The sequence below is a fragment of the Lepisosteus platostomus genome, chromosome 24, assembly GCF_059453375.1.
Source record: "Lepisosteus platostomus isolate fLepPlt1 chromosome 24, fLepPlt1.hap1, whole genome shotgun sequence".
Classification (NCBI taxonomy): domain Eukaryota; kingdom Metazoa; phylum Chordata; class Actinopteri; order Semionotiformes; family Lepisosteidae; genus Lepisosteus; species Lepisosteus platostomus.
Genome location: NC_142634.1, coordinates 7903015 through 7917626, shown reverse-complemented (window position 1 = coordinate 7917626; position 14612 = coordinate 7903015). Strand labels below are relative to the sequence as shown.

At 36.7% G+C, this 14612-nt stretch overlaps 1 protein-coding gene across 5 annotated transcripts in view; it reads right to left on the bottom strand.

Moving 5' to 3' along the window:
- Positions 1–14612, bottom strand: part of ksr2 (kinase suppressor of ras 2) — a 99906-nt gene that overhangs the window by 22080 nt on the left and 63214 nt on the right. For 3 of the 5 annotated variants that reach the window (XM_088618482.1, XM_088618481.1, XM_088618485.1), the window contains 9 exons: positions 14501–14584; positions 11994–12061; positions 10697–10717; positions 10268–10386; positions 9095–9263; positions 8358–8399; positions 7843–7909; positions 5098–5146; positions 4322–4689 (listed from right to left, as the gene is read on the bottom strand). In XM_088618482.1, coding sequence (XP_088474608.1) covers positions 4322–4689; positions 5098–5146; positions 7843–7909; positions 8358–8399; positions 9095–9263; positions 10268–10386; positions 10697–10717; positions 11994–12061; positions 14501–14584 — 987 coding nt within the window. The remainder of the gene's footprint in view (positions 1–4321; positions 4690–5097; positions 5147–7842; positions 7910–8357; positions 8400–9094; positions 9264–10267; positions 10387–10696; positions 10718–11993; positions 12062–14500; positions 14585–14612) is intronic. The other 2 variants (XM_088618483.1, XM_088618486.1) reach the window with 1 other exon arrangement.

Sequence of the window (14612 nt, the reverse complement as noted above, 5' to 3'; positions counted from 1 at the left end):
TCAGACCCGTTTCAGGATAAATAACTTGAATTGAATGACTAGGATTTTAATCCCACACAAATAATGCAAGGAAGGCATTCTAATAAACATTACCTTCACCTTCTATGCTAACATCCATTATGCTTTTCGTTCCTTACACTCAAGAATAAAAGCCACCAACAAGCTTGAGGGCAGGTACTTCATCTCCCAGAAATCAAGTTCAATTTGCTTGATGAAAAGCAGGGGAAGCTTGCCCATTCCAACAGCCATCTAACAAGACACACCCCTAAATTGTCTTGTTTATGTAAGTGCTGTACCTGCTCTGGAGTAATTGTATTGCACCATAAAGCTTTGAATGCACCCTAGACAAAACTATGCTTTTCATTCTACTGTACCTGTGTATTCTGTTTGTCCCCACAGAAGGTTATGCATCTGCACTAACTGCAAAGATTGATTTGCCATTTTTTACTAGAAGTAAAGATAAAATGGAGGAGAGATCAGCTAAATTACAGGCCGGGGCATCTGTGTCAACAATTTAATGGGACAGGAAAGCATCACGTCACGTTTCACAGTTAGTTTGGAACTAATCATTAACTGGTAGTGGGCCATACAGATGCAGCTATTAAAAATACATTCAAACAACAAATAATTAAAAACACTGATGTTATGATTGCTTGCAGAGGAAATGAAACCAAACAGACCCAAAGTCCATTTCATTTAGAAGTGTTTCCAAATGAAGCGATACAGATAAAAAAACTGCTCGAAATTACTGAGAAATGCTCTGAAAAACAGCATATTATAAATCAAAGGCATTTTGTCATAAATATTGTGGTGTTGCTGTGGCCAAGGTGTGGTTTCCTTAAAAACCCTTTTATATATTGCTTTTATTAAAATAAGATTGTCTGACAACCATACAGTAAGCAGCTGCAGTACTTTAAGGATTTACTACACCACCTGGCAGTTTTACAGAGCAGTGCATTCTGCATCAGATTATTTGAAAAAACAAAAATGCTATGATGCAGTACTGTAGTTCATTATGCTGCTGCACTTGTTGTGGTATGCTGTCTGACACTTTTTTTATTAAATGGCTGCATGTGTAAATCACCTTGTACAGTCTGTATACTGTAGCATTGCCTGCACTGGGCAGAGTGTGTGTGACTGTTGGTCCATGTCAGAGGAAAAACAAGTTAGAGAAAAATTGACTCCAGTGATGGGTTTTTACGGAAGGAAGAAATAACTGCAGAGGACATCTGCTCACAGTGAATTCTGACATCACCAGTCATGCAATGGCTGACCCTGCGCTCTGACCCCAAACTTCTCTCCCTGTGTGTCTGTGTCTCATGGAGAGCAAGCTGGGGTATGCGAAAAGACGAATTCCTAATGCAAGAAATTGTATATGGCTAATAAATAGATCTTATCTTATCTCATCTAATTGTACGATAACCGGTATGCTCAATATCTATTGGGATATTTTCTCTTTAAAAAAGGCAAGATTCAGTCATGCACTTGAGAAAATGATTCATCCATGTCCTGCTGACTCACTTTTCCAATAAATATAAAAAGAAATAAACAAGAGCCTCTCAGTTTAGGAAAAACAGAATTATGTAGAGGTCTCTGAGCTCTGAGCATGTCCACAATTTTTTGAAGTTTCAACAATATTTTCTAAACAAGTATACAAATTCAAGTTTAATGCAAACCATAACTATTTCAAGCAAATCTGTGCTTTCAGGTCTACATGAAAAGTGTAGATAAAGAATATATGGGACAGTTTGTTTCTTGTAGCTGTGCATTCTATACCTGTCCTCGTTAACCCAGTCTATGCTGCATGGCACCTCAAGCTCAGTCAGGCTCAATTATACTAAATGACAGATGACTTAGAGCTCCATCAGCAGGCTCTGCTGTAATGAATAAATGGACTCTTCGGCTCCTGATGTGAAGTGACTGGGAGGAAAGCTGCCCACCACAGTGAGACAAAATAATGATCAGCACAGGGAAATTTAATTTTGCTATTTCGCAACTGCAAATTGGATCCAACTGAATAAAAAGCTCCTTCCTCTAATAATGTGCTGTGTGTGTTGCTTCCCACAGATTGATAAGACTTGCGTTACAATACTGTACATATGATTTGATATGCGTAGAATGTGCATTTGCTTGGTCATGCTCTTTTAAAGTGTAAAACTGACCTGGCCAAAAGGGGTGAACTTGCGAATCATTAACTCAGACATTAAAATTTGTGAATAGCAAAGCAATCCAATTTTTCCTAGCATATGCAACATTCTGTTTCTAAATTACATACAATAACTCTTTCTTCTCAACATGACGAATGAAGCAGAAAATGCAAATCGCGGAGATACTTTTTTTGCAGTGCAATCTCAGAAGACGCATGCAATTTCAACCACCACAGATCTGCGTGGCCTGAAAGAAATGCTCCTGGGACAACTTACCAGCTCATATTTGAATTTGAATCAAAGATAGCTGAAATTAAAACGTGATTTTTAAAGAAAGAATCGTACAGCTCTCAAGATAGCTTATTCGAGACTGTTTAGACAATTTTACTAGCATTGCTTGACAGAGAGAGCAAAGGCTTTTACATCCTATCATGTATTCTGAGCACTGCTGGAAACATAGCCTAGTCTGACAGTCATTACTCTATATGGTCCATATCTTTCTGGAGCATGAATACTTGATTTTAGCCTATCCTATTTGGTTCCTTGACAGTAGCTACTGACACAATCATAAGACCGCAGTGACAGCAGGCACAGTTATAAGACCAGTTATATGACAATAAGCTTCAGTCAGTAATTCATAGGAAGGGCATTTCCTCAATCCTCTTCAGCTCTGAGGACTCTGACATTTTCATAGTTAACATGAAATCATTAGAACACACTCCCCCTTCCCACAAACAGACCTCAATCACACTGAAGATCTCATTAACTGGTTCTCTGTAACTCTCTTTTAGTCATCAATTAACATTTGATGGTACATGTCAATTATGTAGCTTTACATTCTCTCTTGACAAACAGATACGATGCTGTGATTTAGAACTTTGCTTTCGGAAACTGCAGCTGCATCCGTGTGTACATGACTGATAAGATTAAAACATCTCAACAAAACTTTTTTTTTAAATTGTACAATAGCTCTTTGAAATATGACATGATACAGGCAAAACGTTATGTCTGTAACATGTAATAACGTAAAAGATTATGTACATAGATATTTAACCTCTTAATATTATCTTAATTGTGACAACATAATGTGGTTTGGGACTTTAATCGTGTTAAATAAATAAATAAAAATAACTGTTAATGTTTCAATAATTGTGTAGGTAATGATGCCACATACTATTTACAGGATGATAACAAAATAGTGGACATACAGAATACCTAAAATCAGATTTATTTAGTTCTACAGATCCATAGCCTTTGACACTAGAGGGTAAATATTGGACAGTTTTTTAAATGCAATGCCTATTAAAGTCATCATTTTTTGACAAAATGACTGTTATGTGCATCTAATTTCTTTTCCTGTCAGCCATCTCCCACTAGAACACAGATTTAATGATTCTAGTCCTTAGGGTAGAGTCAACCTTTTGCCCTGGGTACCTGCTGTGAATTCATATTGTCTCTTTAGTATTTCTCTGTTTTTGTTCAGCTAATAAAGTATTAGTTAATAGTTACTTAAATGGTGATTTGTTTAAAAATTTGTTAGCCCAATGAAAATTATACTCTGTAAATTTCAAGTACATCAAATAAATAGTGAACCAAACAGAACACATGAACATAGAGAACGGTGTTAATTTTGCTATGTTTGCAACCATGTCCATCCATCCAATTTCTAAACCTATTTATCCCATATAGAGCTGCAAGGGAAGGCAGAGACTAACCAAACAAGCAAAGCTATAGCAGAATACACCCTAGTCAGGATGCCATTTCATCGCAGGGCACACATAGACCCAAACAAAAACACACTCACCCCAGAGCCAATGAACCTCCCTGTACTGTATGTCTTTAAACTGCGGGAGACAACTGGAGCATCTGGAGGAACCCCGAGGAGAACAGGGAGGTAGCGGGGACAACATACAAACTCTAGGCAGACAGCACCCCAGGATTGGAAACGAGGGACCCAGAGCTGTAAGGCAGCAATGCTAACAAGTTTGTCACCATGCTGTCTGTGCCTTAATATGAATTTGGGAAATGCTTAATATGTCATTGAACAGTTTCATTCTGTCGCATCACCAAAGGCAACCACATGCTGAAAAATAAATGCCCGCACGTTCAGAAGGTAGCGAAGAAATGACAGCAGAAGCATGACCATAATGAAACAGCAGCCACTGCTCTCTTACCTAGTAATAATAGCTAAATGAGGAGGGCTCATGCAGGCACCCATAAAAAGCACAACATTCTCGTGTCTGGTGTTGCGGTAGGCCATGACCTCTCTCTTGAAGGCTTTGAGCTGGTCCTCATTGTCTCTCTCGATGTCTATTAGGCGAATGGCTACCTCACCATGCCAGCGCCCATGGAAAACTTGACCAAAGCGTCCCTTTCCAATGAGCTCCCCGATCTCCAGCTGCTCAAAGGGGATGTCCCATTCCTGGAGGAAAATGCTAGTTTGACTGGCCTTGCGGGGAAAGTTGCGAGCAGAGAGGAGAGAGAGGTTCATCTCCTCGAATTCATCCTCCGAGTCCTCTGCCTCATCGTTCCCTTCCTCATTCTGCCAAAGGGGAAAAAAAACAAGGCAACTGCTAAGGAAAACTTCAATTCTTTTCCAAAAGTTGTTTATTTCAGTCAAAATAAAAGAAGAATCAGTGTGTCGTCCCATAAAAATTGAGTGCTGTTTTCTAACACAGAGCTTCCAAAAATGATATAAGATTATTTTTGTTTTTATTTTCAGCAATTAAATAGGAAACAAATATGTTATACAATGAACTGATATAAGTAATGATGCGAACAACAGCCTATACTTTTGCAAGGATGAAAATCAGCCTGGAAATATTAATAAAAATCAATTTAATAATACCCAGCACTTTGTAAATGAAGGCATATGGGAATATTTTTGGTATTGGCTCCAGACAGCCTTACTCTATTGCAAATAAAAAGGAGAGCTAAAAAACGTACTCACCTCTGATGTAGGCTCAACTTCAATTTGTAGTAAGGGGTTCCCTTCTTTACTATAAATAAATAAAATTAATTAATGTACTACTGTACAGGTAAACAGTGAACATATGTAAATTGTATGATTAACAAAATGCACTTTCAAAAATCTTTCAAAGTCAATTTGAATTGCAGGCCCTATACAGTAAATAGCTGTATAAATTAATAGGAATTTTAACAAAATGATCTTGCAACCTATCATCCAAATGAGCAAAATTCAACCTGTATTTTTCCACTAATATTGATGGGGAAGGATTTTCTACAATTATGTGTGATTTATGTCACGAAAGTATGTCAAAAAATGTGATGCTTCCCCAGTAGAAGTGCTACACAGATTTGCTCTTTCAACTTATCAAGAACTAAAGTCAGTCAGGTCCTGAAATGAGCATTCATTAACCTATAGAACACATCATTTTGGTGGTGTAATCTTGAATCTGTCACTTTGGTCTGGTTAGTGTTATCACTAGAATTTAGTTTAATATTACTGTAGCAATACTATAGTCTCACAGTATTTTCATATGTATAAAGCTAGTGGCAGAAAACTGAGTGGAATAAATACAGCATATGATGCAGCCCCTCTTCAACATTAAGGTTTTAGATGATGCACAAAATGCCAGTCTTCTATCTATTGAGTACTGTAAATAGCGAAAGGAGCACCTAGAAACTTACAATCTGTGCTTATTTAGCTAAAAATGCATCTTAAAAGTACTGAGACACCCCTTTGAACTATGGTAATAGGGTCTCACTCCTGATTAATTAAAATAAATAAAATAATTTAAGGCCATGGTAGTTTTAGAAATAAAACTATTTAATATAAAAATAAATTATAAATTATCACTTTGAACAGAAAAGCTTATCATTCCATTGGCCACATAGAAAGTGCTATTAACAGGTGTCAAAGCTATCTTAAAACAACGAATGTCTCATCATTGTATTTTGTGAACAATACAAAAAGTAAAACCTCAAAAGGAGCAAGCTTATCTATGAGAGAATTCTTTAGTCAGACATGATTTAAAATGTTAAAACATCAAAATGTTACCAGCCATTATAATTCCGCTGTGAACAGACACGTCTCAAACCCTAGCAGCAATACGATACTCTAAGGGTTTTTAAATGTCACCTCTGCTAACAGGGGCTATACATGGAATTGACTATATAAGAAAAAGGACTGTATGAAGCCTTTGTATCCTTAATAACCCAAAGACCTATTAGTTACTAGAGGGTATCATTATCCTGCAAAAATTCAGCAAAACAGGCTTTTTACTCAGAACTTTGAGCTAAATGGTAACATTTAATCCATCTTAAATTAAGTCATTTGTAAGGAAGTGTTAAATATGCAACAGTGCGTGTGGGATACCGGGTGGATGTGTAATGAGAAAATGTACAAAAAATAGCTTTTCAACTTTTGGAACTTTTTCTGGTTGGGGGGGGTGGGGGGTGGGATTCAGGTTGTTCCAGGTGTATCCAGCACTGGTTTTACTTCCTGTTTCTAATTTCCTTGCAATCTATTGCTTTTTTGTTAATAAATCCCATATGGAACATATTGAAGCTCTCCATTCCATATGCTACGTTTTATTACACAAAACATGCCACAGCTGCACCAGTTCAAGTACCGCATCAGCAAGTACGAAATCACATTGCTGATTTCCCTTTTGCTATGCATCCCACGACATAAAGGCACTGTCATATGTTTTTGAGAAGAAAGGCTGATGAAATCGACTAAACTGAAGAAAAAGCACAGACAAAGAGGCTCAAGCCCAAGAAACCGTATTGCTAATTCACCTCATAATCTCAGTTCATCCGATGACTCATCCTGGTAGAGAAAGTGTTTCCATCAAAGAATGCTTCTCTTCACAAGCATCACATCCTCCTTGTGTACTATTGCGCACACACTTCCAACACCCTTCTCGAGCTCTTTTGTCACGTTTTCTTCCAGTTTTTTTTAAACGGCTTTCATCGGCTCATTGAAAGATTATTTTCAAATCCGTGTCTTAATGTCCAGAGTGCAGGCCTCTGGTTTCGCCATTTAATGAAAGGCATCTTCACAGCCATTTAAACACGAGCTCCAAAAGAAGTTCTCCACAGCCAGACCTAAATTAGAAGGAGAATACTCCCACCTCCCCTGTCTCACCACCCAGTGAGCAAACACATATTTCTTCTTCTATCTATGTGGGGGTCTCACCACTTGACCTCCATCCTGTTTTTTTTTACCCTTCTTCCTGCTGACATTAGTCTTGACAGACGGCTAAAGTACAGAAGATCTAAAACAAAAAGTTTTGGAGCTTTTAGATTTAAAATAAGTCTCTATGTCAGCAGTCACTATCTTTTTGGGAAAATATTTTCTACATCCCCGCATTCACAGGTAAACGTGCGTACGAGCAGACAAGCAAGCGAAACATGAATTCTAGCTCTAAAGGGATACATATTGCAATGGGTGTTTCAATGGATTTGCTGGAATATTTTGAAACATCAATCATGACCAACCTTTAGCATATTCCAGGAAACTCCTGACTGGCAAAACCCTCCAAAAAAGTGTTCCTTTAGTATTCTGAGCTCAGGAATCAATAGTGAATCTTGGTGAACTATAAACTGTTTGAAATTATATCACCCTTCTGTCATTTGACAGCCTAGCCTAGACCCATGCTTGGCAAGAACTGTGATTACTAGCTCTTTGAAATAAACCCCAGAAAATACAGAAGAATGTGAATCTTACGCTGAATCAGAGTTGACTGGGTGCAGAATAACTTGTGGTGCACGACTTGGTGCTTCTGGTGTAACATCTGGAGGCAGGGAAAGAGAAAAGGAGAGCTGACACTTACTGTACGTCACAGTCAGGGAATTAAAAGGTAATCATGAATTCTACATCAAATGGTAAACATGAACTCTCTCAGGGGTCCTCAAAGGAGGAACATGCCACTTATTTAACAAGAATCCTTAATCCTCAGGAAATTAAACCGAAAGTGTATGAATTTATTCATATCCTCTCTAGTCAAATATTTATCAAAGAGATGTCTGTTAAGCTACAGAAGGGACAAAGAAAGTCACGCAACTTGCTTCATTATCACTGCAAAGTCCCAAATGTCAATAATTAAGGAACAAAAAAACACTGACTTAAGAAAATGCTGGGACTTTGAATGTGGCTAGGAGTAGGTAACATCAAAAGAATTAGCTCTTGCTTGCTTGTGGTGCATTATGGGAAGTATTAATGGCCAATTACAGCTCACTTACCTGGAAATATGAACTGCTGCTTGTATTTGAAATAATGAGAAGCTAGAAAGAGAGAGGACACAGCTGTAACCTGAGCTATCAGCCCAAGGGGTACACCACAATCTATCAGTAATCTCCTTGTATCTAAGGTACATTTAATTTGGACTTCAATTATGATTTCAATTTTTTTTTAAAAAAATTGCTAGTTTCAGGAAAATACATTTTTCTCATGTGGTTTGACCATATCATTATTTTTATAAATCCCAATTAATACCTCGAGATTACTTTCTGACACATATATCAAATCGAAAATTAATACTGAGTTTTCTAAACATTCCTCTGGTTTTTTTTCTATGGATTCAGAATAATAGTAAGTGAAGTCTATTTTAAAAGTTTGACTCCACAGCTAGTGAAAAAGGAACATTTAGAAGGACAATGTTTTATTGAGATGCTCTCTCAAACTAGCCCCCCAAACCATAGCCATTCTAGAGTTTATTTTACATGGCACTCAGATCAAAGAACGTGACAGAGCTTAAACAGCGCTGCCTGGAAGCATTTATTTCCAGAAGTTAACTATTGAACTACAGCAGTAAAATCACTGGCACAGACAAGAATTAGTATCTTCTCTCATGCTACGAATTTAAATAAAAAAATGTACACGCATAATATACAGTACACACGCATATATTCCTGTCTAAAGCTACATCATGTGTTGGTAAGAATTCTTTGAGGCGTACAAGCACATGGGGATGACATACTTGTTAAGTTAAATTGTTTCTGCTGGCGGGCACACTGTGGGGAGGGGTGGAGGGGAGAGGGGGGTGTAGCACTTGGAGGAAGGGGGGGCGCTGGGGATGAGGGCGTGGAGGAAGTGGTTGAAGAGGGGTTGCTGCTGGAATCTGGTTGATACGGAACCGGAATGTGGTCCTGCGAAAACAAGTGTAAAGAAAGAAAAATGTTACACAGAAAAAGATAAAATGGCAATTTTTTTTTTTAATTCGTGGACTGGTTAACGTTTTAATAAAGATGGTAAAATATCTATTTATTTACAGAAAACTTTCATTAACAATTATAATTTACTCCCCGGCACTAAATCTTACACTGGCCTCTGTGTCTATCCTGATTTGTCTTATTCATCAAATGTATTTTGCTCAGAGACTTCCAATTCATTAGGTCTCATGCACTCAGAAAGATGTAGGTAATATATTCCCTTTTAAGGCTCATTTGCAATATTTTCTCTCCAAATGCAAAGGAACAACAGTCCTTCCATGTTCTGTAATTATTTTCTGAGCATATTCAGTAAAAGAAAAAAATAAAATAAGAAAAAACAACCCTCTCATTCAAAGGCCTTTTATTATCATACACTTCTAGCCTCCCACTAGAGTTACCACAGCCTCATTACTCAGATTTTTTTTTTTGCTTTTTGCTCTTTTCCTTCTTCATTATGAAACATAAAATGCTTGATGTCTAATGGCAAGCTTCTCCTGAGAATGGAGTATTAAAGACACCATGTTCCATCCAGCTTTCATTATGATGCTTGTTTTTCTATTTTCTGTTTTTTTCACTCTTCCAACTCTATAAACGAAGTAAAAACTTGTAGAAATTGCTCCTAATTAGTTAAACTAACACTAATTTCCCTGAGAAGTTTTTCTAAAAGTTGGATACCAGTTCACAGTATTTTAATTCAACCGACAGCTACATAATATGCAAGTTAACTGAATGTTATTACTGTACATGAAGTATCACACAAGACCCAATGAGTTGATTTAGTGAACTTCACAACAAAATTAACAATTTCTAACCTGGACCATACATGAACAATATAGCTTTAATATATTTTGAAGTATGGAACAACAAACTTTCAAATTTGTTGATAAAAAGATACAAAGAACTATCTTGTTAATTTCTTTATGAAAAATTGAAAGATTCACCTTATTAATTTTGTTAGTTTTTGGGAGTGTTTGGCTGACATGCAGGTCCGAATATCTGGGTGGTCTCCTGAGAGGGTTATTTATGTCACATGGCACAGATTCAGTCCGAACAAGACGAGCTGCGAACAGTCAAACAGAGGAGACATACTCAGTGTACAAATGTAACACAACATCCCTGAGATCTCTTTATAAACATTCAGTGATAGACTTATTAGTATTATTTTTTCAATCTGTACAAACTGGAAACAAAACATTTTACTGGGTAAATAGGTATTTTCACTGTGTAAAAAATCTAGATTAAATACAAATACTTGATTTACAAAAAATAATTATGTCAGTTCTGATCAATGATCACTCTGAAGTATATTATTTTATTTCCTGCAAGTGCAATGTGCATAAGCATTCTCTTATATGAATTTATTGCATTACCTTGGGTTGTTCCTTGGTGATCTTTCGAGCCAAATGAAAAAGAAAGGATTAAAGAATGCACTTCAGAGGACGGAAAGTCTGCTTAATGTAATTAATATAACTGTGACACAGGTATGACCTAGCTTGTCAGAAAGCATTAGCCACAGCATACTCTTTACTTTGTTGCATTATACAAAAAAAAGAGATTTATTTTACTTTACATTCTGGAGAAAGCTTGGGCACAACTAAAAAATGTATGGATTACAGAAATATGCGCTCAGCTGTAACAGGCTAATGACATGCTCACAATTAAAACGATGTCAGACAAAATAAAACAAAACTGACATTTAGCATGACATTTTAAATTTCATTGACATTCAGCATGACTTTTAAATATAGCATTGTATCAGTGTTTGAAAAAAGCTGTGAAAAGAGGTCAATTTCCTTGAAAGTCAAATTGACATCATATACAGCATTGTAAAGGCACAACACATACAGTAGGTGATCAAGCATTATGGTTTCCAAGTGTAAGCATCAGTTTAATGCTAGCTTCTGATAGCCAAGCGGATGAGGAATGCAGGTGCGTCTGAATGTAATTTTCAATAATTGTTTTTCCACCCACTTGACCGTTTTTACTTGCACTTATGCTTTTGGCACATAACTGCATCTGTTGGTTAAAGCTGATTTTGAAATGTGGCATAAAGTACTAGACACAAGAGACAATAAGTCCCAACAACACCAAACAAACCAACGCTTACTCTTTTACCAGCGGTTATCAGGCCGTATGCTATAACATCAGAATTCATGACGCACATCCATTCCTTATGTCACTGTTCACACATGACTGTACGGATTAGTACAGCGCACACATTGCAAGATTAATTTTGTGTACAATGTGCTTTTACGTACTAGCAATAAAAAGTCATGTCATGCTTATGTGGTTTCTCCATTGAAAGACCTGTCTTAAAAAGCTCAATATTGGCAAAACTAAGATCAGGCTCAGTCCACAGGGGTTACAAAGCAAGACTAATTAGTTCCAATTAGATATCATAGTGTGTTATTCACGTTTGGTATCTGACACTTTAGATCCGCTGTTTACTAAACAAGGCAGGAGTTACAGTTCACTGTAATTGATTTGGAGGAAGAGATTTTAAGAGGAATTCCCTGTCAGACCCCTAACAGTTTGTTATCACATCAGTCACTCTCTCTCCTGATGAGAAAAACACTTGAAAGGGCGGTGAGCTGAATGTTTCTTTTCAACCCTAAAGCCAGAAACCCGCGGTGCTTATTTGTGCTGTATTTTAACAACCCCTCATACCTCCACGATGAATAATAAGTAAATGACAAGGTGGAGCTTCTTTGGTGCATTTGTTGTGGCACTTCAACCTAAAAAACAAAATTAAAATATTACTCATTTCATAACTAAGCAAATAAACATTTAGAAAGAATTGTGGTTTCTCAAAGGTTATTAGTGGTAAAGGTACAACTGTTTTTTTTACAGTTTTTGCTATAGCAACAAAATATAACTTAACAGTTATGTGTCTGAATGACAGAGCTTAGGAAACAAGTATAATTACTATACAGTAAGAAGTAAGAAGATAGCATAATGGTTACAAAACTAAAAAAGAATTAAAATTAGGCTAATCAACAAACATAAAACTAAAGATGATTTTCCAAATATGGATTATAAAAATACTGATGCTGACAGAAATGTTTGCCTTTATAACACTGTGCAGTGAAGTAGGAACATGTTCAATCTGTTTGAAAATGTGACTGTGCCTTAAGCCAAAAGCTGTTGCTCATTAGGTAAGAATTATGAAAAGCTTTCTTGCTCTGCAAGATAAATAAACACAACAGACCCAATAATACCTTTACTTGGAAATTAGTATTACCAATTTAGACGGATGTAACTATAATATAATATCTCTTGTTAAAGTAATGACAAAATCATTTCCAGATTGTAATTAGCATGCTAGCAATATTTATAGACTCTAGAGGGCAATACCAACTATAATTCTAATAAATATATGACTCCTCAAACACCTAACCTGCTTTATTAAAACAGGATTTGAGAAACGTCTCCTTTGTAACGGCTAATTGAATTAATTACATTTTCTATTATTGAAAAGATATGACTCTATTTTTCCACTGATTGAAGATCCAGCAAACTGTATTATTAACCATGGCCTATATCTAAAAACAGATCCATGACATCTTTTCATAATTTGTTTCAAAGTTTTTATTGTATTGTAAGATAAAATTGCTTTAGAAGAGTTTTAGCTCTTGCTGAAAAACATATTAAACCCAAGATGACGCTGGTTTAATGTAACACACACAAAAGGGAATACAGAAACTATTAGCTTTTGCTTTTCAGGGGATGGGTCATTTATTCAGTTAATTTGTTTTAAATTGTGTAGATAAATACGGTGAATCAGAAACGCTTTGAAAGTTTACTGCATCGAATATTTCCATGTTACTTTTTGAAATTCCAAGTCAACAGTGACATACTAAAAAGCCATTATGCTTCTTCTTTACTCTGTTAGACCAAAACAGGCCTATGTCCCTACTTATTTAACGGTACTTATTCCACTGCCAACAAGACAAAAAGAAACATCAGTAACATCACAGCTGGCTCATCTACACTTGTGAGAGCACAGCACCGATAGGGAACACACTCCACAGATTTTGCATGGGAAAAGAGGTGCTCAACCAGTTCAGGAGGTTGTGTTGGGACCTGCCTACATTACGATATGCCCATGGGCATGTCACAAATTATAATGTGGAGGAGGTCACTGGAAAGGTTGTGCTGCTACACTATAAACCAAAAGAACACAACTTCTGATGCTTCACCTTAAAACTAGAATATCTTAACAGTTGATCAAAGTTCTTCACCCATCTAAAAACAAAAAGCTCTCATCTGGTTTTTTATTCCATCGGACCTTTGACCTATCAACTTTTTTTTTTCTTTCCAGATTTTTTGCAGTCTAAAACTCATGTTGGAAAGTGCTCGTGAGAAAGAATGTGATAAAACCGGATGAAATGCGACACTCGACGGAGCTCGAGGCTCTATGCCCTACAACATCACTCATATCAACTCAAGAAGAGCTTGAGGGCTGCTATCCTTCATGGAAACTGTAAGGCCCTGCTTTGCATCCTTTAACATAAGAATAAAGGCAGCCAAGACAGTGGGAAACTAGATCCAAGCATGAATGTCACCTCTGCACCTAGGAATACATGAAACAGGAAACATTTATGCCATCTAGTTGGCTTTAGTATCATTGCATGCCATGAGACTACTCGTGCAGGCGATGCTAATGAATGCCTTCCTTCAGCTGCCACCACAGCTTAGAGAGCAGAGCTAAGACGGAGGATGAGAATATGACAGGCCATGCATGCATGGATTCTCTTCAAAATGATGGTGAATGACCCTCAATAGCCTATCAGTTAGGGAAGAAAAGAACCCTTCATCTTTGTGTTAACCTGCACTTCCAAACTTCAGAGTTTGTATCCATCAAGGGCATTTTTACAATTCTATAATCTCTCATGCATGTCATTACTGAGATACCTTAAGGTATCACTTCAATTCCTTCAGTAAATTTTTATGTGTAAAATGTCTCGACACAAATGGAAACATACATAAAGTTCTGAAAGGAGTGAATGCCCAACATTTTTGTCTTTTTATTAACTTGCAACAACTTTCATAAGACAAAAAAACACATATTTGACATTTGAAAACAGCCTAAGAGAATGTCTGCCTAATAAAACAAATCTTTTCTGCTGAATTATAGCTTTCCATTCAAGACAGGAAAGAAATCAGGGACATACTTGCAGTTTTTACATTTTAGTCCAAACAACATTCCTTTTCCACATACTGTGCATGTCTGAGACATCCAGTATTTGGTGGAAAATCTGCAAGAAAAAGAGAAACAAGAGAAAC